Genomic DNA, 25,745 nt, shown 5'->3' with positions numbered 1-25,745 from the left:
AGACGGATTAGACCCCAGTGCGGGTGGGTGGGAGGTCCGCCGGTCCAGGCCGGGCAGCGGCCTGCGGAGGACGGACTAGACCCCGTGCGGGTGGGAGGTCCGCCGGTCCAGGCCGGTCAGCGGCCGCCGCCCGCCCGGCCACACGCAGCTACCGGCGCCCCTGGGCCGGTCAGCGCCGGAGAAAGCCGCCGCCGCCGCCGGTGGGGGCGAGGAATGCCAGACAGCAGGTCCAGGCGCGGCGTGGCCGGCGCTGGCGCGGTCGGCCGGTCCCCGCTCCCGCTCCCGCTCCCGCTCCCGCTCCTGCTTCCGTCACCGGGCGGCGGTCCGACTCGCCGGTGGACGCGCAGGAGTTTGTGGCATGCTGCCACATGCTGAGCGACTGCCCACCTGCGTATGGAGCGGCGAAACCGTCAGAGCTGGAGGTCACTCTAGTATAGGAATGGAGCACCACACCGATGACCTTCGGACGGAACCAAACTTTAGTTCTTGCGGCCTCGTAAAATATGTGATGAATTGGTGTGAATGGGCCTCGGACAAAGTATGATATTCCACCGCGTGAACAAAACAAATATTTTGAATATAAAATGCCCTGAAACGGTTTTTCGGACAAATTTTACGTTACGTTCGGCGGAAGGCAACTACGTCAGACACATGTAAGAGCACTACAGTGGGATTATATACGTGGTTGCTCTAGTTGTATACTTCACAGTTCTTAATGATTTTTAGGCTCTTTGAAGTGTATTCAGCCCGCCGCTAACGTTCAAATCTATGCTGAAAGTGTGTAATTCCACCCACGTCAAACAACGGTAGCGAAAACAGCTATGCGAAATGTTTTATGCGTAATAGAAATAGATGGTTGAAGCAAATTGTAATATATGACACGGTACTAGACAGCCGACTAGCGCGGTTCAGAAAATCACGAGATCAGCAACATGGATGACCTCCGGAATGAAAGGCACCAGCATTGGTTTAGAGGGCTGCACAGGGCGCACGGAAAGTAGCCTCGGGCACTTCCCCTCCGGGATCTCGGCGGGACATACGCACGTGACGCGGGCAAATGAAAAATGTGGGGCTGACAGGACTGGATGGCGTCCATCACGTGCAGCTTGAGCCGCAGTTGCATGCCGCCGACGCCGGCCGGTATCGACTGGCGGCGGCCAGTCTCGGCACGTCAGCGCTAGCGCACCGCTGAACGTGCATGACACACTGAGAGCGTGACGCTCGCGGCCGGAGAACTCCCACACCGCTCCGTTTGGGCGGGCAGCGAAAACATGACCGAGTTCAGCAACTTCCACATCATTGAGGCAACGGGTCATTCGCACCGGGTCTGGTTACCCAGGCTGCATGCGTGCCAGGACTCCTGGCTGGAGAACCTGGTACAACTGTAGACGTAAGAACACTCGGAACTGAATGCCTTTTTTCTCCACCTTTTATCCTTTTTCAGCATATAGGGTGCAGCAAGGGAATCTATTTTAGTTTTTCTCTCAAAGGAATAGCACCAAATTTGCCCATTTTGAGGTGTGATTGAAATTGGATGGATGGGTAATACCAACGATGTATAATATATTTGCGGTGACTGGTTGGGTCGAGTAAGATCAGTGATTTAGAAAAAAGGATTGGTGGGCGGTTGGGCTTGGGGTTGGTGGACTGGAGTGGACGGGCTCCTGAAAAAAGACCAATCAAGAGCTCTAACTGTGCCCCTGTGTGTCCCGCCACATAAGCACATGTATGTGACACCCACTTGTGGACAGCTGTGGCAGGCGTTAGTCCAAGCAGACACGAAGTCAATTTTGCATCCCCAAAACATTGTTTCAGGTCCCGGGGGGCGACTCACGACGGCATTAAAACAGTCTCGCCTGAGATCGGGGCACGAGTGTGATACGCTGTTAGCGCCAGGTTTACGTGTGCTGGCGCGCATCGCGGCATGCCTCCGTTGGCGTGCGTTCTAACTGCGTGTTAGTGTAGTGTAACCGAATTGGAGAAAAGCAGTTGCAACCGTTGCAGTTCCACGGATTCAACCTTGCAGCTCCCTTTGCGCTGTCATCGCGGCTTGCGAGGCTTCTAAGCTGCCACGTCTGTCTCCCGATACTAATGTGTGTGTGTGTGACCTGAAAAAAAACATTTGCTGATGAATGCGTTCCTATTGGCTGCCGTTGGGCCAGGCTGATCAGCGGTGGATCAGGCTGACTATCATTGGGTCAGGCTGACTGTCATTGGGTCAGGTTGGCCGGCGTTGGATCAGGCTGACTGTCATTGGGCCAGGCTGACCGCCTGTGGATCAGGCTGTCGTTGGGTCAGGCTGGCTATCGTTGGTCAGGCTGGCTGTCATTGGTCAGGCTGGCTGTGTCAGGCTGACTGTCGTTGGGTCAGGCTGGCCGGCGGTGGATCAGGCTGACTGCCGTTGGGTCAGGCCCACCGGCGGCGGGTCAGGCTAGCTGTGTCAGGCTGGCTGCGTCAGGCTAGCCCTGTCAGGCTGGCTGTCGTCGAGTCAGATCAGGTCAATCGGCCCGCCACAAGCCCACCCCATCCCCGCCACATCCCGGCCGGCGGCGCGGCCTTCCGTCGGACGGCGTCACGGGATAACGGGGTTCCGGCTGGCGAGGCCGGCTGGCCGCCGGCGACCACAACGGGCCTCGGCGCGCCGGCACGGGCCGACCGACGCTGGCGCGCCGCCCAACGGCATGCATTGACCGGCTATACTGGGTTCTGAAATGACTGGGGACACAGGGCCTGTCTGAGAGGTAAGCGGTGTCGGCTCCCGAAGACAGACTGGGGAGAACGGATGTACATGGGCCGCACGTCCATGGTGCGTTACGTTAGGACTCCTAAACGCACGCCAGGGTGAGGCAGATCAGGATTTCTGACGGGAGTTTTTTTATGCACCTGAACGGTACCGAATGGCGTTCGCAATTCCTAGAAAAGTGTTCTTTAACTCCCAACATAGACGAGTGCATTGCAGACCTCCGTGCGGATATGTCGGCTGGTACTGCCAGCTTGAATTTGTCGGACCGTTCGGACTGTGGGCGAGCCATCATTGCGTGGACTTGCAGCCGTGAAGCGTGGTCTGACCGTCTGCTATACACGCACCAGGGCGCGCACCCGGGCGTGCAGCGAACGATTGTTTTGTTTTTAACACAATGAAATAATTTGCGTGAGATGCTTGCGTGTACGCATGTTATCCTTCCGAAGCAATCAAGGGCACAACGTGCAATGGTGCTACTGGTGTCATATACAGCGGAAGTTACACTCCAGCTGTGCTAGTTCACACCTCACCTGTCATGTTTTCCAAAGTCGAGCAAACAAACAGCACTTGACGCCGTTACGTGTCCGGTAACTGGCGGTCCAACCGCACACAGGCCGGAGCTCGGTTTCGTTTGTCTTCAGTGCCGTCCGTTCGGCCGAGCTCCGAACACTCCACCCCCGGCAGGCAGACACACGCAGCGCCTGGCCTTGACCCGCGGGACGGATGGCGTCGAAGCCTCACTAGCGTCCGCACAGCGATTCCCTCCGCAGGCAGCACAGCGGCTCAGCCCAGCCAGTCCGCTGGTCCGACTGCGCCGCTAGCTCGGTGGCTGGTCCGGCTGCACCACGGGCTTCAGCGACCGGTTCAGCCGCCGCCGACCCTAGCCCGGCGCGTCACCGCCGCCGCCACTCACGAGCCGCGCAGGCTCCGGAAACCCCACTCACGCAGCGCGTACGTTGCTGGTCGGCGCCCGGGCGGGTACTGAGCGCCCCAGGGGCGCGGCACCGGGTCCCGCCGCCGCCTCCTGGGCTCGGCCGGCTCACACGGACACGGCCGCGGCCGGGTCGAGGCGCGCAGCAGGCGGTGCGTCACGCGGCGCCGCCGGCCCCGGACGCGCGCGTGAACCGACGCAGGATGAGGAGGGGAGAGAGGAAGAGCGAGGAGCAGCGGCCGTCCCGGCCAAACGAATGGGCACCCTGCGGAGGACGAGGAGGGGAGGGAGGAGGAGAAAGGAGAGCACCAACCTCCGGATTGGAAGCGGCGCCATGCCGACTCGGGTGTATGTTTTGGGTACGTTCACTTTAAAAATGGATGTTTTCTGTGTATGCCGTCTGATTGACGAATTGTTATTGTCAGCGTGCCTATCATTTATTTGATGAGCTCGCGCATGTGCTCACTCATTTTCAAAGAGGATATTTCCTTTTCGAGCTTGATTAAGATGTGCATGTTTTACCAATTCGCCACGCATACCATGCCTCCTCCCCCCCCCCCCCCCGTCGTCCTTTGTCCTTGTGGCATAGCGTGTGTGGTCAATATTTCGATGCAGTCACATCTATACGATTACACTTATCCGAGAAGCATGTACCCGACTTCATATCCCCTGGGATTTGAATACCAAATACGCCGAATCCCCGGCTCTAATAGGAATCCAACTGCACTCGGCAGTCTCGGGGTCATGCCCCGCAGGGGCTCGGGTGGAGCTCTGCTCCCGAAACGATCGAACTTTCAGGTCGTACATCTTTCTCTGAACTGGTTGACTGTCATGGAACTATGGGTTTTTCTATACTGTAACACTTCATTGCATACATATTGAGTCATCCCTTGAGCAGAACTCAGGGGCGCAGCCAGAGCCTTGGCAAGGGAGGGGGGGGGGGGCACGGGGTTGACAAAGGACCTCTGATATTAAAAAGCCGCCCAAAAAATCGCTGGATATGGCCCATTAATGATTGAGGACATGTTTTCCTTAGCTTTAATATATATATATATATATATTATATATATATATATATATATATATATGGACTCTTTTTATACCGATAAAACTTAGAAACCTTGTAAAAATTGTATCTGGGCTGTACAGGGATAAAAAGGATTCCGCGAATGTCGTTTGAATTCGAAATGGGTCGACCATTTGTATTAACATGGCCTGACCATGTTCGTCTGGATATATTCAGGATTCAGTCAGAATCCAGTAATGGTGCAAATTATGTAACATAGTTTTGAGCATGCGAACTCGCATATCTTAGCAACAAAAAACTCCATGTCAGGCGTTGCAGTCCCCACAGGCCTGGCGTCTAGTGTCCGCCCGAGGCTAATATTAGGCCGCGCTCAGCAGGTGGACGAAAATGGCGACGCATCTGAACGAGGTACCTCTGAACACTCCAAGAAACCACATCGTACATTTAGAAACATTCCGGATGTGCCTTTCACCTGTGTGGTTTTTAGATCGATGACAATAACGCACTGATCTTCACAGCACGGCGAAGGGGTACTGAAATCTGGTGGAACTGAAAGAGCAAGGATAAAATCTATTTTTCTCATGCTGCTGTAACTGGTTATGTGTCCAGAACGCAACCTCAAAGTTCTAAAAGAAATCTTCCATATAGTATCCCATATGTATAGTGTAATTTTTGAACCGTGCGAATTGATCTTGACATATATTTAGAGACATCACTTTACGATGGTCATCGTTGCGCGCTCGGCGCTCGCCCCCCTGGCGTTACTTGCAGTGGCCAACGCCGTTCGATTTCACGAAAACTGCAACCAAAGCCACCGCTATCTTTGCCCCCCTAGATTATGGCCGTGTCATCGGGGCTTTATGATGCACTCAGCTACTGGGGCTATATGGGGTCGCCAGCTCCTCGCCCTGGCGGGAAGGGAGGGATACACCACATCACGTTGGTCCACTTCCTGACGCGGGACCATAGAGACAGAGCGTTGCTTTATTTGGGCCAGAGACCAGAAACACCGAACAGTCGGCTCCTGAACGGTTCTGAACTCCTTCTTTTGTCATTGTTTCGATAAAAGCATGTTGCCGAAATATCAACCCATCTATATCTCGATTCTCCTGTTTTTTTTTCCGAGGGATAAGGCTATTGCTACTGTATTATCTATCTACGTGAATAATGCTTCTTGCAAGTGCGCTGAACAGCTTGCGTAAAAATCGCGTCAGTGAAATATACGCCCGGGCTACTTTTTAAACGTACCATTTGATATCCCAGAGTTTTCAAAGATACTCCTTTAAGATGCGTCATAATTTTGTGCGCCCGTTGGCCACGGCTCAGTGTAAGCCGGAGGGCCGACGGCGCGCGCCCAATGGAGACCGCGACGCTTGGAGTCGAGGTTTTGTTAGTGAGATTTGCAAGCGCGCATGTTCAAAACTGCGTTACATAAGGCATCAATAATCTATTCTGACTGAATTTTGATCATTTCCAGAACAAAATATAGTTTATCCATGTTAATGCAAATTGTTCATCAATTTCGACATGCCTACAACCTACATTCGGGGGTCCCTAATATCTCTATAGTAATCAGATACAAATTTAGACAAAGCTTCTGAGTTCTATCTGTTTAGAAAGGGTCCACTAGATTATTTGAAACGTAGAGCGCCGGCGATTTATTTCATGCAATTGCTTAACGTATGATTCCTTCGCTTTATTAACCATAAAATTCAGACAGAATTTGTCTCGCGGTAACTTCATACTTCTATTTCAGTTATGGAAGGCAAATTAAAGACAATGTTAAAAAACGTATGCCCTCACCAAAAGTTGGGCATATCCGGCGATTTCTTTTTGGGGCCTTTCACTAGCAGGGATCCTTTGTCTACCCTGTGTCCCCCTACTCCTGCCAGAGCTGTGGCTGCACGCCCGTGCCCGTGCATTACGCGACAGCTCAGTGTCGACTCGATGGGTTCGTCCGTGACGCTGGGCAATGCTTGCGACGCTGAGTGACGTTGACGCTGACGCTGAGTGACGCGACGTGACGCTGGGCAATGCGACAGTTGAGCATCCCTGTAACAGGTATGTCGGACCAACGCGTGACCTGACCTGGCGCCGTTTGTCGGGCCGGGTCAGACTTATTGAAGATGACCCAAATCTGATCGACAGATCCGTTCACGGTGCCGTGAAGAGGTGCAGCGCTGCCCGAGCTGGTGCAACCGACAGCCGCTGCAGACTCCTCCTCACCTGACCACCGGTCACAGTGGCCTGCTGAACCCACTGCCTGATAAACCCACAGCGATGGCCTGACGAACCCACGGCGGCGGCCTGACGAACCCATAACGGTAGCCTGATGAGTCCACAGCGGTGGTCTGCTGAACCCACGGCGTTCATTACATCGAGCGGCGAGCCGGTAAGTTGTCAGAGGTTCAGCCAGCCGCCCGCAGGCACGCCTCAGCCCCGGCTCGGGGACGTCATACGAGCTCTCGCGAGTTTCCCTCGCGGATCACACACTGCCGGCCGCGGCGCCTGACAACGCCGGTCCCTGAATGTGAAACCGAGGCGGACATCATCGCTTTATAGCTCGCCTTCGGATACAGCAGTTTTTTAGCTCCGGTTAGCCCTCGTGCATCAGCACGGATGAAGACCAGATCACATCCACTGTCCGAGGCGCAGCCTCACAAGCATCGGCGGTCTTCATACCTGAGGCAGAACGGATATTGGATTGCCAACGATGTTATTGAAGAATGAAAAACATCAATTCAATTAGCCCTTGTTCGGATCGGAACAGACCAAAGTCTTGCAATGTTTTGCTGCTTTGCTGTTGGAACAGGAGTCGACGCAACGGAGTATCAGTGAGACTCAAATAAAAATGACAGCGGACATATCTGCAGGCTTCTCCATACGTGTACCATCCAAATTACATCAAAATGTAGCTGGACGTATGCCTCGATGTCATGTAGGGCTTTCACGAAGCCCGCGGGAGAAGGTTTTTTCCCCTAAGCTGTTGCCACCAGCAGAGTCCAGTGGAATCCAATTCAGAAGTGAGCGTGCATCGCCCACCCACGTTGGAGTCGCACCATGTTGCGCTGAGCTCCTCCGTGATATAAGCGTCCAATAAGCGTCGAATAAATAAGTATAAGCATCATACAATAGTCGTCCAAATAGGCGTCATGCCATGTGAGCCAGAGTCGGAGTCAATCCGCTGAAGCAGAACCAGACGCGAATCCGGTTTCTGCGTCGGTAACATTTTCGGCCCCTTGTCCTCATGGCATTCCCGAATACGCGTCGGAACATACATTGCACATTTTATTTCGCGTAGTTGGATACACACAATCACCGACGACGCACTACCGGTAGTCTGCGACCCACATCCGCGCCACTACACAACAGCGGCAATCCTCACAACGGCTGCGGCAGCCCCGCTCCCGCGCCCGCCGCCCTCCCCCAGCATCAGCGCGACGATCACGGCGCCACCTGCGAGGCAGCCGCTGGCGGGCGGCGGCGCGCCGACCCCCGCCGCGGCTGTCGCACGCGCGTCGGCCCTCGTCGGGCAAGCAGCCCGAGTTGGCTTCACAGGGAGCACCAATCTGGAATGTAGCTATAGAACCGAGAAATGCGGCTAAATACCTGCCGCGTCAGATGCTAGACAATTCTGGAGATATTCACGATAGTTACTGTCGCTTATGGCATGCCGATGGCCACGTCTTACACCCATTGCCAGGAATCATTCCACACGCCGATTACATTTGTGTCTCCGATTACCGCGCTCTCGCACGTATATACATCACATCACACCGTATCATACACCTGCTAAGCTCCGATGTGCCGAAGCCTAATTTGTTTTTCCACCATGTCAATATTGATCTTGAAGTACACGTAAGGGAAGTACTCGCCGGTACCAAGCCGAGTCCAGGAATGTCCATCACTAAAAACGTATGCACAGCATTAGGAACGCAGAGACATTTTCATTCTCCAGTACCTGAATCGATCACAGAATGGCACACTGAACACTAAACCAGTGACAGTCACCTATCTGTTGCTGGTCCAATATTGCGCCTATGATACTGAGATGACCCGTAACTTTACCACACACGGTGTGTGCCAATCACTAGTGACGCATGAGTTACGATACGGAGCGCTTGTGTGGAAATGGTACCTCGTGCTTGTCGCCACTGGAGGCAGTGGAGTCCAGGTGGGCGTACTGCTGATTCAGCACCTCCCGCAGTCGCTTCTGCGGTCTTCTTCTGCGGGTGCAGCAGCATCGCCTGGAAGTTGACCGGCAGGCCGTACCTGGGGACCCGCCAGAACCGCGTGACAGGCACAGCCACGGCCGCACCCACCGGCCGCCGACGGCGAACACTTTCACCACACTGCCCGCCGCCCCAGACACGGAGGGCACGACATCCGTCAATACCGTCGGATGGCGCCAACATGACCGAATTGTCACAAAGTCCCGGCCGTCGAGACAACGCTTCGACACGGATGACGCCAACATGACCGAATTGTCACAAAGTCCCGGCCGTCGAGACAACACTTCGACAGTCATATGCAAGAGCGAACGCCCTCCGTCCCTTTTGTGGAAATTCTCTCGGTACTGAAATTGTACGATAAGCTTCACTGGAATGATATACTGATATGCTGGCATACCGGTTTTGGGCAACACGCATACGTGGGATCGCAAGTGATGGGTTTATTGTAAAAAGATCGCACGAAATATGGATAAACATTTACAACGTCAAGGCATTATCAGTAAATCAAGTAAGAGAGCACGCTTAAAGCTTTGGCACGAGCATACCGCAAAACAATACTAGAACCGACTGCAAGACGATTCTTTGCTGAGATCATCAAACAATATCAGACGCCGAGAAAAGCCTTAGAAAGCAGAGACACGTCGTCGGCCCACGTGCGTGCTGTGCTGCCCAAACTCAGCAACCGCCGTCGCCGAGTACCGTGTGTCGCCTCGCGTGGGCTGGCCCGGCCGCTCACCTGAGCACCGACTCGACGAACACACGCAGCGCCTTGACGTGAATCCAGGCGGTGAAGCATTCGCTGAAGTTGACCTTGAGCCAGCGTACCAGCGGTCCCAGCTGCTTCTTCTTCTCGGAGGCCAGTTTGTAGTACTCATTGTTGCCGGCCGCCAGCTCCTCCTCGTTGTAGGTGAAGTCCCGCACCACAAACCTGGCAAAGTCCAGGATAATAGCTCAGTAGATAATACGGACAAGGCATTCCTCTTCGGGGAGATGGCTAGTTCTTCACTTTTCATGTTGTTATGGGGATTCTGCGATCTTTCCACGTGAACCAATTTTGAAACCAAATTGAAAAAGCACGGTTGCGGCAAAATAAATTCAACGTGAAGTCTATACTTTTGCACACTAAGCAGCACAAAAATGCAGGTTTTGCATCCTTCCTCCAGAAACTTACTCTTAAGAAATGGCATGTATTCACTCGATAATTGGGTAGTTTTCATTTTAAATTGAATCGTCACTTCGTTCTCCACTGAGCGACACTTTTGAGTGCACGATTTGGGACGTGAAAATGATTGGTAATTCGGGACGATCAGTTATCTATAAGACCACCAAAAATGCGAGAAATGGACACAATTACACCGTCCGTCGTTACGATTGTACATGACAGGTCAAGTCTGTCATTGTCCATTTCCTGGATCACTTAACATGTAAAGATGTTTTGTGACTCGGTATTTTCCATGACAACACGAACGTTACACTCGATCTGCTAAGTTTCGGGGAAGACAGGTGTTATGAGAGCAGCAGGCACGAAGCAAAAATGGCAATAGTAGAAACACTGGAGACAAAAGCGTGCCCACAAAGAGTCCGCCTGGGACAGCCAGTCCCCCACACCACGCAAAGCCTGAAGGATGGTCTTGTGGGAAACAAAGTCGCGATCGCGACCGGGCAGCCCAGCCGACCTGTTCTCCCGGGCCTTCTGCTTGAACTCGTCCACCACCTTCTTGAAGAGGCAGACGGTAAAGAGGCCGTGATCGTTGTCTTCGAACACCATCTGGGTGGAGCGCGGCACGATCATGTCCGTCAGCCGCTCGTACTTGTTATGCCAGTCCTGGTAGTACATCCTGCCGGCAGGGACCGACCGTTCAAAGCGCTGCTCACAGAGCGGGGCGCCGCGCCGCCTGCACAGACGCCCCGCCGGTCTGACGCGAGCCGCCCGCAGGCGGAGAGCGGCACAGCACGACACCGACCGAGCAGCGCCCCTGGCGGCAGCTCTGAGAGGCACGCGTCGGGGCGGACAGGACGTCGGCCATCAGCCGGACCGGTGAGCGGCAACGTACTTGGGCACGACCACCAGCAGCGTGGTGAGGTACTCCGAGCTGTGCACAAACTGCTCCTTCTTGACCAGATCGCCGACGTTCCTCGTCAGCAGCGAGCCACTGAAAATCACGGCTGCGTCAGCGCGGCGGACACGCCTCCCGCCGCCAGCTCATTAGTTGGTGCGATGATAAACAATGGGGCGCGACACTGTATTATTCATGGCAGTAGCAACTGGACCGAGCCCGCGCAAAATTGGTGAACGCCTGTGTGAAGGACGCCCCAACATTACATAACGTAGCTGTGAGAGCCTTTAAATTCCATTGACCCTTTCAGTGCAATTATTGTTTTGCTTACGGAGCACTGCTTACGTCTGCTTTCGCTCGATGTTCTGCAGATTGCTCTTCAGGTTGTTGTAATGGTTGGCCTTAACCTTGAGATCGCCCTCAATCTGAGACACCTGTTTGCTGATGATGTCAGAGATGTTCTTGAGCGACTGCTTGGTGGGATACTTGGCCATATCCCATTGGAAACGCGTGATGTAAGTGGCCAGGTCCACTGGTGGAAGCACACGAACAGCCATCGGTGTGTCAGGCTCGGTCGAACAATTGTTGTACACAGTGTACAGCAGAGAGATGGTAATCTACGGCTTGTCAATGACCAGTTTGAAATGATCAGACTCCTGAACACACCGTGCGCCACAGTATGGGCTCACTACGGCAGTTACGCCCATGGCATGTATGCTGTCATGGAATGCTGTAACTTTCCAAGGCCATCCTAAATGTCCGCACCAAAGACAAGCGTTCAGAGCCAATGCTACCCTAGCTACCGGTCAGCTCCGGCTGCTGTGCAGAGGGGACAGCGTCTAACCTCCATTGGCAAGCAGGTTCTCAGACAGCTTGTCTCGCTGGTCCTCCAGAACATCGCCCAGGTAGTTGGACACCTTCTTCATGACCTGTTCCACATATGTGTCCAGCTTGCCCAGGTCCTCAGAGAGACCGACCAACAGGTCCAGCGTGCCAACCTGGAACACACTCGAGTGTAAAGCCAGGAAAAAACGGTCGACCAAAACGGTCCTGCCAGGGCGTCACACACTGACCAGTCACTACACAGCACACAAGTCACGTGACAGCATACTCTACCCAGGAGAACAGTCAAACTCAACACCGCTCTTGCCAACAGTCGGCTGGCCTGATTCCACAAACACTGATAACAGTTAACTGTTTGCTGACGATCATTACATGTGAGTACCTGACAGGCTGAAGCCATCCACTTTTTGTCCCAGGCTATCAGAGCTCTCTTCCCCCTCTCTGTACTCTGCTTCCCTCCCTACCCCTACGCTCATCTCTCTCCAGTGTTGGCTTAGGCTCCTAATATCTTATTACACACAGGGAGCCAGTAGATCTGAACCAAGTCATCCAATTTTCATGGGACCCAAACATAATATGCCATCTTCACAATTTCCTTGTAATGCGGTACATTGAAAATAGGGCAAACAAGTGACTGACAATTTTCCATAGTGAATTAATTTTTGCACAACAAGTGGGGTGTTCATGTTCAAAAACTGCTAAATTTGAGCCAATAGTGAACCTACACCCAGCATTAAGACAGTCTGCACTCCTCCACCAGCAAGCGCCAGTACAGGGTCTCTGTAAAATGTGACAGGGTTGTGGCCCAGGTCTCAGTCAGTCAGTCTTGTATCCCTCATCTCATATTAGCACACAGGAATAGCTCTGTAAATCATTTACCTTCAAATCTGGAATATGAAACTTCCAGTTTGCTGACAGGTCACCCTGCTTGGCAGTGACATTCTGAAGTGAGTCCCAGGTCTGCTGGCAGGTCTTTTTCACCAGGGGCTGATATCAGCCAGTACTCCATGGCGGGCTTGCAAAGCTGGAACAAAGGTACGAGGCAACTAATGAATGCTGACAGAAATGATACTGCATGTTTTGCTTTCTTAAGCTGAAGCCAAGGAAGTATACCTAACATGCACTGTTACATCTGGACACATATCAGCATGGCTGCTGCTATGGGCTAATAATGCACACAAGCACACTGCTATGAGCTAATAATGCACAAGGCAAGACTTTCAAGATGTTGAGTCAAGCTTAACACCCACTGGGTTGGGGGTTTAATTTGACTGCCCCCAAATGTTTTCCCATAAATATTTCCAAATGGTGTGGCATGGCCCCACTTCATTTTCATAACAAAGACAATGGAATAATGGATCATTTAGTACAAAATTTAGAAGCACTTTACAAAGTCACCAACCTACAGCATATCAAAGTCAGGCAATGGATTCAGCAAACACATTTTCTAGCAAACCATTAACTCTAAAGCAACAACAGTGTTAGATGAAGTCGCACATCACTGATATAGCTTATTTGACAATAAAGCACCTGAATTGACAAATTCCATTCACCTGGAGTTAGGCACAAAGATTAAACCAAGGTAAAAATAAACCTATTCTTACTCCTGAGCATACTGTACAAGGTAGTTTCTGGTGCTAATTTTGAATTTCTTGATAGCAAGAACCATATTGGATATCTTCCATAGACTTAAGGTCAGAATAGGCCACTGACCTAAAATGATCTAGATCAATTTTTTTAGGAACATACTGGCTAGCCTCATCCTTGATGCATTCTTAAATGTAAAAATCAAGGCAGTCTTGTATGATTTTGGTTCCCATGACCTTAAAAAGGTCAAATAGAGTCACTGAGCCTGAATGAGCACCAGTGATCCTTTGCTTACAACAAGCATCTAGGTTCACAGTGATTGTGTGAAAAGGTCTGGGGCACTTAGGACACAACACAAGAGTTTGATCTTGTTTGACCTAACTTGGCCTAATGGTCATAGTCTACAAACCTCAAAATTTGAACCAAGTAAGTTCATATGTAGACCAACACACCCTTTAGATGTGGTATGTCTGGCTCTCTTAGTTTGTGATATCTTGGGGGGTTAAACTGTCCCCAAACCAAAAGGAGAACATTCAACCAGTCATCCAGGCATGTGTTAAACCTTTTTGTCTTTGCCATATAGTGATCTTCTAAACAGAAGGCATCTGTATTTGCTACTGTTATAAAGAGTGAGTTAGATATGATGGAGACATTTTGAATAATTCAATTGTATTTACTTATTAAATAATTTTGTTATTCTTATTACAAGCCATACAGAGAAAACTATACATTTGCATAGATATGACATTTTGCACCAAAATGTCAGAATGTAATGAATACATGTTGATCCAAAATGTCTCGCACAGCAGTCAAATTACAAAACTTTTAGCAAGGCACATTTTAAATCCAAGTGCTTACATACTAGCACATAGCCACAACTAGTTTCAGAACAAAAAGGCAACATTTCATGGACTTATGATGTTCCAAACAGTAGCTTCCAACAAACACTTGCAAAATTTTATCACAGAAAGATAGCTTAGAAATTCTGTGTAATTTGACCCAGCCCATGTTTGATACACACAATGGCAAAGTTAAGTGCACTGATGTCCTATACGCATCTGGAACAGTGGATGGATTATTCAAGGACTGGCAAATATAGACTTTAAAAATCAGTGGGAGGCTAGCTTTAATACGGCAGTGTGGTATCAAACAATACATAACCCTAGCCGAGGCAGCAACTATATCATTATTTTGGCCACCTGCCACACATGCCATGAACTCGGAACAGGAACAGCTATCTCCTAGTCTTGAGATTAAAAACTGTTTTCTGTTGATCAATACACGAAAAGGTGGCAGTGTGTCCCTCTGGTCAGGCGGATTGAGCAACCTAGACTGCGAACACTCACCTTCCAATGCACCTGTAGTGATAAGCAATCTTATTTCAGAAAAGAATGCAGTGAAAGTTGCTGAAAACCCACAAATAGGCCCCAAGCCCCCACCTGACCACCGCTACAGCCCGAACGCAAGAACAGATTTAGAAGCATTTCAAAACAAATCAGCTGATACTTCACGTGATATGGGTTTGCTTCTAAGGTATTCAGTATGCTGTAGATCGTTTCAGAGAGACCGGTGTAAAATTCTTACACCGATCTTGAATTATAGGGTTCTACAATTAAACTCTAAAAATTTAGCATGTTAACCTACTGTATCACATAGAATTGGCAATAGTTAACTATAAAGCAGAGAGGATTCTAACTTAACCGCTTATTCCAAATCCTAGCCCCTACTATGTTAGTAAATGTCTGGCCTGCGCAACATTCGGTGCTCAGTAAAGACGGCGGGTTGCTCCTTTGTGTTGTGAATTTGTGTACTTGGTGTGTGGACGTGATGGGTATATAAACGCCATTCGTACGTTGTGTACCTGTTGTGGTATCTTGACTCTTGTGTGTGTTGGTTGGCAGGGGCGTTACTGGTATGATTGGGCCTATGATATGATTGAACGGGCCTCGCCTCTGTTCATACGAATCCGTGAAAAGAGGGTGAGGTAAAATCGAGAGACCAAGCCTTGCACTCGGCGCTAGCAAGTCGACGTGCCTGCGGGTGAAGCCAGAGACTGCCCGTGAGGTGCTGGAATTATTGGTAAGTTTGAAGTCTTTTCACGGAAAAGGACCCAGCTAGTGTTTCTGTATTCTTTTTGTAGAATGATGCAAAAATATTATTTTGAAAAGCTGCTTTTCTTCCCTCAAAGCCAAACAATTGGCTGTGGTATGGTTCAGTCCTGCATTACAAGTAGAAGTGTCTCAGCGTTAAAGTTGTGCCTTCAGTTTTATGCCAGTGTGCAAACAATGATCTGTTGTCCTGTTGATTTACATGATGTTTTGAGCATGTAACTTGGAGCATGAACAGCCAGACTTGGTCCAGATCAAATTGTGCCAAATTTTCAACAAATTTGTCTGAAACCATTCATGCGCATATGTACTTAAAACATCACATTCCTAGAAACAATGGTTATTTATGGGCTGAAATAAGTGACATCCATGGACCTGACTCAGAGGTCTCAGATTTCCTGCTTCTAATTGCTGAAACTGTTAAATGGGGATTGCTGCTATGCCTCACATTTTCAGTATATCATGTTTTTGTTATTTTTTGCACTCTGGGTTGCATGGAACCCAGAAAAGGGTGATCCAGCAATTAGGATGATATGCTCATAATGCACTTCAGTCCCCCCTGTCACCCCACCCACCCCCAGCACCAGCCCAATTTGTTTTATTTATTTGTTCAGCTCACCATGCTGTATGGTTCATTCTAGAATTGTGTTAGTGATATGACAGCAATGATAAACAGAATAGTTTTATGTCATTTATTCAGAATGTCATACAACAAACCTCCCCAAATTGGCAGCCAATGACAGCCAAAATGATGAAATTCAGATTATAGAGAGTTAGAGTGTGACATGTGTATGGCTGAAAGCCAAACCCTTCTAGCCCTTTCCATACTCACTATGAAAGCTTCTACCACATGCAGGCATGATGTTATTAAAAATTGGTCAAAGAAAATATGCTTGACATGCAAACTTGCATTATGGCATGGAATTATCAAAGCAGCCATGTTTGTGACATAGTGCTGTTTTATTTGTTTGTTAAGCTCACCATACCATATAGTTTATTCTAGAATTGTGTTGGCAATATAACATAATGATAGACATAATAGTTTTATGCTATTTTTTTTAGAATGTCATAAAACAAACCTCGCCAAATTAACACCCAATGACAGCTGCAATGATGAAATTCAGATTATGGAGAGTTATACTGTAACATGTGTATGGCTGAAAGCCAAACTCTTCTAGCGATTTCCATGACTCAATAACACCTGATGATGGCCACCAAATGAGCTAACCAAAATACTCACCATCATACAGCCATGTCACCACCAATTACAGGTATTAAGGACAATAGTTCAAACATTTATTGCATCCTTGAAAAAACTTCTAGGTCAAATGGTAATGGTTTGGAACAAGCTCAAAAGTTGTGATAATTACAGACATGCACATCATTGTATCCTTAGTCATACCAAATGCCAAATGGTCCCCAAGATCTGATCTTAAGTTCAAAAGGGCCATAGGCTGTATATTCATCTGACCCTAGACAAGTCATTGACCTCTTCAGGATCAACTGGTTCCTTGAGGAATGTTTGTGTGCACCAGGTTCAGCTTAGTTTACGAATGCATGTTTTGCCATGAAAAATCAGAACACTGAGTTTTATTAATGACTGTTCTGTGAACCTTAAGAGGTTACATAGCAACTCACTGGCCTGACATGACTGAAGAGCATGTGCTAATGAAGGTTAAAATAAAGATTTGATTCCAAATAATTTAAAACTAAAACTTCTGATGTGGTGTAGCAGGCATGGGGATGAATCCATCCGCCTGACTCTGAAGTTGAATCTGAAGCAAGACTGCTCTGAGTTTTGCATTTGAATAAGCAGCAAAGTTTATGCCAGACAGCATGCTCCTGAAAACCAAATGTTGACCAGGGTCATTTTAGGTCAATGACCTATTTTGACCTCTAAGAAGTTCATGGAAGATATAGAATGCAGCTCCTGCTATCAATAAACTGAAATGAAATGAATGAAATGAAATGAACTCCAGAAACTATCCCATACAGCAAGCCCTAGAGTAATGAAATAGGTTGGTTTTGACCCTGGTCTGACCTTCATACCTGACACTAGGTCAATACAATTTGCTCATTCCTTTGTTGAATTGCCTAAGAAAGCATTTCAGAGATGTATGGCTTTGTGTAATGCTCCGTTGTTGCATCAGACTGAACGATTCCCTACAAAGTGACTACGCTGACACCATGGCCTGACTTTGACCTGCCATAGGTCAGCGTTCTTACACGGTACATCTAAATTATTGATGCCAAACGATCTGCTATTCAATTGTCCACAGCTATGCAAAAATTTGGTGCGGCTTTACCGCGCCGTTCGGAAATTATTCTGGAAAAACCTTCGGGGGGTCAATTTGACCCCCGCCCGAGCGCGTGTTAAACGCGAAGCTACGGAAGCTTGAAGCTAAAGCCAACGCTATTATTTCAAAATCAAGAGGCTGAAGCCGAAGCCTAAGCCGAATCTAGCGTGCAGCGCTGTTCTGCGGTACTAAAACCCCTTTCACGGCAGCTAGAGCTGAATGTGGTCAGGAAATATATGGGTTTTGCGTAGCGGTTGAGGCAAGGTGTTAACATTTAGCGAGGGAACTTCTCCGGACTTATGTCCTCGTCTTGTGCTTTGGTATGCATACAACGTTTTGCGTTTTACTTTTCGTGCATTACTTCTATGGTCGTCTTCAAGTGTTAATTGGTCTTGGGAATGACTGGCCAGTTTTGTCTTTGAGCCGTGCATACCTGGCAACCTTGAAAAGTTATGCGATATGTTAGGGTAACGGGACGGACTGGGATTGTGGCAGACGGACAGACAGGGATGTCTATGTGAATTAAACCCATAGCTGCAGTGAAAAAAAATCTCAGAGTTGAAGCCGGAATTTTAGGATGGGATGGAGACGAAGTCAAAGCTATATTTAGCATGTCGCAAAGCTGAGGCGAAAGCCAGCCGTGAGACGTCCCCCGAAGCCCGAGCCGAATCCGGACGCATGAACGGAACACTGATCTTTATCTGAGTCTTTTCCTGAAGCTTGAAGCCGCAGCCAAAGCTGGCTGTGACCCCTTGGTGATGTAATCTCCCCCATGGTGACATCCCTTGGTAACAGAAACTAGATGAACCTATCCCCTTTATACTATTAATTTATCCCATGCATCACCACAATCCAGCACATGTATCGCTACAGGACTGCTGGTATCAAACTCACAACGTGTTAAGGTCCATTGAAAACTGTAAACACAGTAGGATTGCTGCCATAGGGAAATGCTGTGTAATGCCTAACCCTACCATGGCCCAGCAAGCTGCCCTTGACTGGTATCGTCTGCAGCCAGCGACAGCAACCGCGCTAAAGGTCAGGTGGCGTCAGAGGGCAGGACGGACCATGTCGAGCATGACGGCACGTTTTAACTTTGCTACCGAATTCTACCATTGATCTGGATTTTGTGATCGGGTGGTGGGGGCCCGTACTCGCGCAACAAGCACACTTAATGCGGGGCCTGCTCTCAGGAACCCATGCATTCAAGAGGTTTGAATTAAATAGTAGAAAAGGTCTATTTAGCCTGAATTCCGGGACGAACCAGTATGATGCATTTAATGGAATACAATGCATTATTTACTAGCTGCGAGCTTACTTTGTTTCATGTACCTTAGGCACCCTCCGGTGCAAATGGGACCATACAAAAAGTAGTTGATGTGAGGTGTCGTGCCATCAGGGGGGGGGGGAAGGGGGATGGTGGGTAGTAATGCTTTTGTAATGAAATGGTCATGATGTTTTGTTGAATGCCGTGGTTCTTGGCCCATGTTCATGGTTTGTGACATGCCATTGTCTGGCAGTTTTGCCAGCAATGAATAGTTTCTGAAGGCTCATCTTAAAGTGCTTGTATCATCTATAATTTGTTAAAAATACTAAATATTAGTGAAGCTAAATAACTAAATGTGTATGGACAAAATGTGTAGGGAACAAGACATGTTGAAACTGTTGCTCATATGAGGGAACATTTCAAACACCCTTTTAATGCCATTGCCCAGATTGCATGCAGATCTGAGATTGCATATAAGTCCATTCCTCTCCTGGTGCTGAGTGCAAGCAGATGGCATACGCCCACTTCTCATCGCCTGTTTGATTGCCGCAAATTCCCCGCCCCCTGGGCATGCAGTCTTAGTTAAAAATATTATGTTCCACTGCAGTATGGTTAGGCTGACATGAAGGGTTGTTGTTCTGCCATGTGACAGGAAAACAAGTTACAATATGGCGATGTGAGTTCACCAGCTGTCTACTGAATTGTATCTGCTGGCTCTGATGTTGAGGGACCCTTTACTGGCCGGGCTCAAGGTTAAACCAAGGAGTATGTTTCTGGAGACTCACTGATTGTTACTGAACAGAGTTTCTCTGGATCGTGGGGCCTTCTGCTACGTCATCCAAGAATGGCTTGGTTATATGTGCTCCTGTCATGCTAGTGCTGGCTGTAGTGGTGTTTGTGCTTACCTTTGCATCCAAGCAGAAGCACCATTTTCGAAAAAGGAGTAGAATTGCTTGGATCATTAACTTTTTCGCATGATTTTTAACAAGTTATTCAAGCTTGGCTGTATCTAGTGAGCGGCGGTTGAATCTTATTTTATTGGCAACCCGAGCATTGACGTTCATCTTAAACATCCTGTGTCCCCACACTGACAGAATTTTTGCTCCGAAAACCAGAGCGAAGTGCCAAATTTTTGTTTGTGATCAAACGAAGCGATATACCAAAGCTGTTTTAAGCAGAGGAACCGTGAATGAAGGCACGATGAGGTAGCAGGTATTTCATTTTGTTCTCTTGATTTTATTTTGGCATATCATGCCCATAACTTTCGTTGGCACCTCCCAGTCACCAATACTAAAAGTGGTGCTTCCGCCGACCAGTGAGGAGGCGTCAGCGGCCCAGCTGACGTCGGGTGGCCGAGTCGGCCATGGAGCTGGACCCGGTATTCCTGCGCGGCCTGCGCCTGCTGCATTCACGCTCCCGGGACTCGGCCGACCAGCTGCGCGCGTTGCTGGACGAGGTGCGGCTGCGCTCAGGCCGCACGGGCGGCAAGCTCTCGCCGGCCAACATGAGTCCACGCTCCACGCCGGGCCTGGGCCGCGCCGCCGACGCCGGTCTCAAGCGCGGGCTCGATAAGGTGAGTGCTGGGCGGCGCCCATACCTGGCGGCGCAGCCCGCACGCGCTGCACAGCGCCTTGGCTAGGCCATCTAGCGTTGTAGCTAGGCCCAGGCGTAACGCCTGGCGGGGTTGGTGGTGTGTGCTCGACACAGGCACTGTTCGGGTCTCATCGGGCGTTACTATGGAGTGAGCGTAGGGCAGAGCTGTGGTTTGTGGTCAGGGATGAGCGAATGCTCGGCGTATTGAGGCACATCAGGGGATAATTCTAATTCAGAAATGGAGTACGTTTGCAGTCTGATGATAAGCTTGGAACAGTACGGATATTGCTACCCATATGCAAAGATTCCGACTAAAATTTGCTGATGTCTGTTCAGAATCATTCTTCAAATCCCTGTGCAACTTTTTATTCGATTACGCGATGGTCTCGCCCCGTAAATTACAAAAAAAACTCATTGCACTGAGTACACAAGCCCCAGCTCTTCCTAAGTGTCAGCATTGTGTCGTCCGTCCACACGTCATCACTGTCTGTGCGCACAGATAAAGGATGACCTCGGCGACATGAACATCAAGCGGGCGCGCGTGGACTCACCGGTGGGCTTCAAATCGCACACGCCGTCGCCCACCATGTCCCGCGACTCGGACGCCAGCAAGAAGTCGGAGGACTCGGACCTAAACGACACGGCCGGGCTCGAGATGGACTTTATGGTTCAGTTGGCGTGTGTCGTCTGTAGGTGAGGCCCCGCATACGGACCACCGACATAAAGAAGGCGACTGGCGATAGGTGGGTGGGTGGGTGGGTGCGTGCGTGCGTGCGTGCGTGCGTGCGTGCGTGCGTGCGTGCGTGCGTGCGTGCGTGCGTGCGTGCGTGCGTGTGAGTTATGCTACACCCTGTTGTGCGTTTGCCCCCAGGAACATCGGTGTAAGCACGGGCAATCAGCTGATCGAATGTCAAGAGTGCGGCAGCCTGTACCACCAGGAGTGCCACCGGCCGGCCATCACCGAACAGGAGCGGGGCGACACGCGCGCCGTTTGGCTCTGCGCCAACTGCAAGGAACAGCAGGCCGCGGTCGGTGCCCCCCGCCTCCCTTCCGGCCTCACCCGATTTTGGCGCGCTGTGTGCATTGCCCCGCCTTTTTGCGCGCGGGGGTGTCCTTGTCTCTTCGTTATTTTTCGCCCCTTTTTGCTTGTTTTCTTTGAGGCCTGGTTTGTTACCTCTCTATCTCTTACCTGATTGATTTACGTTTCGGCACTGTCCCGCTCATTGACGTAGCTTTCTGCTGCTGTTTGTCCCTTCACACTTCACAGCCTGTTGCCCCGCGCTGCGTGTTCAGAAGTGGCTGAGCATGCCGGCGGAAGACTGTGTGGCCTTGGTTGTGCTTTAGCCTTAGCTGCTACACAGCTGTAGGTCCAGCATGGACACATCAGTTTTATCCGCTGATCGGGGTGTCGCAGGACAGCGCTGCACTAAAAAAATAGGGAAAGCTGCACAGTTATGATTGCGAGCTATGTTTGCTGTGAAGCTGTCGCGAGGTGGCTGTGGGCTTCTGTCGCGCGTCACAGGATATTGCTGGTTATAGCCTGTGGTCAGGTTATGTGCTGCACTATTCGCTTTTCCATGGTACGGCAGCATGTGCTGGGAGCGTGTGGCCATATTTCGCCGGGCGACCGGGCGTGCGACCGGTCCGCGTCCCGGGTAAGTAACGGTGTTGACCCTTCAGTTGGCAGGCTCGTCACTCTTGAAGCCCGCCGCGGCAGCCAACAAGCTTGAGAAGAATAAGTCTGATAGCCTGCTAGTTAAAAAAGATAACAAAGTAAGGGGTTTTAGTCACAGCTCATCAACCAGTTGTGTTCGTACGGGAACAGGTCTAATGCTGCAGCGCCGATCACGTTAGATCTTTCGAGTGCTTCATTTCCTGCTCGAATGTTTACTAGTCTTTGTCACCATACCAGCATTGATCGTGCTATTATCACCAATTTGGTCTCGGTTCTCATTCTCAAGTTTCTCATTTGCTATGCCTCGGCTCTCGCTTAAACAAGCAACGCTTTCGCCACTAGGTTTGTCACCAGTCGCTTCACAGCTCCACAAAGCACCATACAGTTTACCGCTCTCTCTTGCCTGCGATCCCAGGATTGGTCCATATCAGTGCGCCATCGAGCCCGGCTGTCGGTGCAGCAGCAGCAGCAGCAGCAGCAGCAGTCAGCGCCAGTTGCCAACGCCAGTTTGTCGCCGTCACCACCTGACGTTCCTCTGACGCCGCAGGGCTCAGCCGCGCAGTCGGCCGGCAGCGGCGGCAGCAGCAGCCGGCCCGGTCCCGGTGCCAGTCTGCTCAAGTCGAAAGCGTCCACCAAGTCGCTGGGCTCGCTCCACCTGTCGAAGAGCTCCGGCCAGGGCGGCCCGCCAACGGCCAAGACCCAGCTCACGTCCAAGTCGACAGGTCAGCGGTGACCCTTTCTGTCCCCGCATACGGCACTGCGCCCCGTCCACCGGCTGGCCAACACCTGCCGCCACTGTACCGGCTGGGTGATGAGCAGTCAGATGCATCATTCCCATCAGACCGCTCTGACCGCATCTGACGTGCTGCATCCCGGGGATCGCAGGCGTTGGTTACAGCTGGTTTGTGCCCGTCTCACTGAAGTTGTCGTGTAACATGTGCGTGGTAGGAGCCGGTCGGCGTTGGCTGACGCTTCGCCGCCCTCCTAGCTGCGAGACGCGCCTGATGCTGCGCAGGGTGTCGGCCTCTCCGTGCCCTCGCCGTGCCATTTATCGCAGCCCGGAGGTGGTGACGCGCCGGCCGACCGTTTCAGCCGGCTCGCGTCCGCCGCCGTTCTCGCCGAGCGCGGGGAAGGCAGCCGGCGGCGCCGCGCCGCCGCCCAACTCCATGGTCTCAGCCGAGCGACGTATGCAGCTGATGAAGAAGAAGGCGGCCGCCAAGCTGAACGAGAAGCGCAAGAACTGATGCGCGGCTACGACGATAGACGACACTGCCGGGGGCCGGGGGCCGGTGGTCAATGGCTGGTGCCGTCACTGCTGCCGCCGCCAGGTTACCGGCCGGTCGGCGAGGCCTGCCGGCAACGCCCTGACCACCACTGGACGATGTCACCCAGTGGCGCTGGCGCGGTCTGGCAGCAGCGCCTTCTGGGAGCGTTCGGCGCCGCCCGGCCTGGCGTCCTCAGGGTGGGCGCCGTCCCGGCTTGACCCGTGGTCCCGCCGCGCCACCGGCGCTGAGCCGGCCGCGCTCTGGCGGCCAACGGATGACAGAGCTTGGCAGGGCACCAGAGGCGGCTGTAGCTGGGACGAGTCAGGTCAAGTCAGGCACTGGCTGGGGTCGAGCGGATAACCAACGCGACAGTCTTTTCCGCAATGTCGCCCAGATCACAGGCATGCTGACGTGTTAGAGCTGGACATAGTCATTTTAGCAAACGAGAAGTCGTGGGCTGATGCACGCTGTTCAGATAGCGGTCGCCCGTAAGTTTTTGCTTCTGTCGATCCAGGCGCTCGTCCTCACGTTTCAGCACACACGCCTATACTGGACTATGCGACGGGTACGGGTGTAACCACGTCTCTGAAGTGGGAGAGGGGTTAAACTAGGACCGGGAAGGGAGGAACTAGAATCCTGGGAGCATCCTGACCTGAAAGGGGTAGTTTTAATATGCGAGGATAAAAACGTACATGACGAGGGAAGATTCGGCAGTGCGAAATCGTGCTGCGGGAAAGTTAGGATTGGCATGACCATCCTGCCGTCGTAACACCCATGGACATGGGGCATAGCATGTTTATTGACTAAGGCGAAGGTTGCCGTGATAGGGCATGGTTGGTACAATGGAAGGACTGCTTTCACTTCCCCTCACCCCTTACCGCGACTTACAGAGATGAAAATGTCCGGAGAAACAAACGAGCTAGGGCACGTGACTGGGGTCCTTGGTTCTGCTGCATCCTCCAACCCACACATCGAGTGAGCGCGCTCTAGTCATTCCTGAACGCGCTACGCAGTGAGGGCGTCTTCTGACGTCACATAATGGTAGACCTGTAGGGTACCAGTTATCTCAAGCACCCTTAGGTTATTGCAAAACAAATCATGGACAGAAGCGATCATACCGTCCCATCCACTCGTTGTGTTAGTGGCGTGGCACCAAGTGATTAAGCTGTGTCGTGGTGGAATTACTCATGTCTGAGCGACACTGGCGTCGCGTCGGTATTCTCAGGGGTTGGCCGGCCGGCCTCATCGAGGCGTTACACTCCCTCCGAATGCACTGTAACACGGCTGACGCGTCGCTTCGGGCGTATGACCTGACTCCCAGCGGACCTTTCGTTTACACGTCGCCTGACTCCCAGCGGGCCTGTTGTCTACGCGTCGCTCGGCTCCCAGCGGACCTGTCGTTTACGCGTCACTTCGGGTGCGTCGCCTGACTCCCAGCGGACCTGTCGTTTACGCGTCGCCTGGCTCCCAGCGGGCCTGTCGTTTACGCGTCACTTCGGGTGCGTCGCCTGACTCCCAGCGGACCTGTCGTTTACGCGTCACTTCGGGTGCGTCGCCTGACTCCCAGCGGACCTGTCGTTTCCAGCCGTATGTGAGCTGTTGTCCTCTGAATTGTCTGCGGCACCAGAGGTGCCGGGACGTCCCTGATGACGACCGGCACCTGTCTGCTCTGTCGGCACCGACGCCGCTGCCGCTGCTGACACCATGGCGGCCACTGACGGCTCTGACGTCACCCCGCCCGCGCGGCGCCACGGCCAGCCAAGCTACCGCTAGCACGCTCAGTGCGCCTCTGCCGTGCTTCTCCCAGCGATATTGTGCTCTTGTGATATCGTATCGCGCGCTGTCAGTGGCGCGTCTGCCATTGCCATGCCACGACTGGTGCTATTCTCAGCGGTAGCTGATGGCTCAAACATGGCGACGCTTGCCGCTGCGCGCTGCTGCTCTCCAAGCAGTTGGCGTGCTGCTGATGCGTCCAGAACTACACTGCAGTATTATTAACATTTCGCGATGCCGCCAACGCCTGTACGGAGAGGTCACCTTGGGGTCATACCTCCACACCCTGCACAGCAGTCATGGGCCCACGCTTAAGGGAGGCATGATTTCGGCCGCGGGCCGCCGCC

At 51.4% G+C, this 25,745-nt stretch overlaps 1 protein-coding gene and 1 pseudogene across 3 annotated transcripts; one reads left to right on the top strand and one right to left on the bottom strand.

Moving 5' to 3' along the window:
* Window positions 1-8,806: 8,806 nt before the first annotated feature.
* LOC119092845 (V-type proton ATPase subunit C 1-A-like) lies at window positions 8,807-12,857 on the bottom strand (annotated as a pseudogene).
* On the top strand, window positions 12,815-25,204 carry LOC119092820 (integrator complex subunit 12). Of its 3 annotated transcripts, XM_037215737.1 has the most exons (8): window positions 12,815-12,868; window positions 15,322-15,499; window positions 20,409-20,665; window positions 21,185-21,378; window positions 21,557-21,713; window positions 22,366-22,458; window positions 22,908-23,082; window positions 23,453-25,204. In XM_037215737.1, the coding sequence occupies exons 3-8, from the start codon at window positions 20,456-20,458 to the stop codon at window positions 23,602-23,604; spliced, it is 981 nt and encodes a 326-aa protein (XP_037071632.1). In that variant the 5' UTR covers window positions 12,815-12,868; window positions 15,322-15,499; window positions 20,409-20,455; the 3' UTR covers window positions 23,605-25,204. The 3 variants fall into 3 exon arrangements, with proteins under 3 accessions (XP_037071632.1, XP_037071631.1, XP_037071633.1); XM_037215736.1 differs by lacking the exon at window positions 12,815-12,868 and having other exon boundaries at window positions 15,247-15,499; XM_037215738.1 differs by lacking the exons at window positions 12,815-12,868; window positions 22,366-22,458 and having other exon boundaries at window positions 15,247-15,499.
* Window positions 25,205-25,745: the final 541 nt, after the last annotated feature.

This window comes from Pollicipes pollicipes, unplaced genomic scaffold, assembly GCF_011947565.3.
Source record: "Pollicipes pollicipes isolate AB1234 unplaced genomic scaffold, Ppol_2.1 Scaffold_3481;HRSCAF=4094_pilon_pilon_pilon, whole genome shotgun sequence".
Lineage (NCBI taxonomy): Eukaryota > Metazoa > Arthropoda > Thecostraca > Pollicipedomorpha > Pollicipedidae > Pollicipes > Pollicipes pollicipes.
The sequence above is the reverse complement of the archived record's forward strand: the minus strand, read 5'-3'. Positions and strand labels throughout refer to the sequence as shown.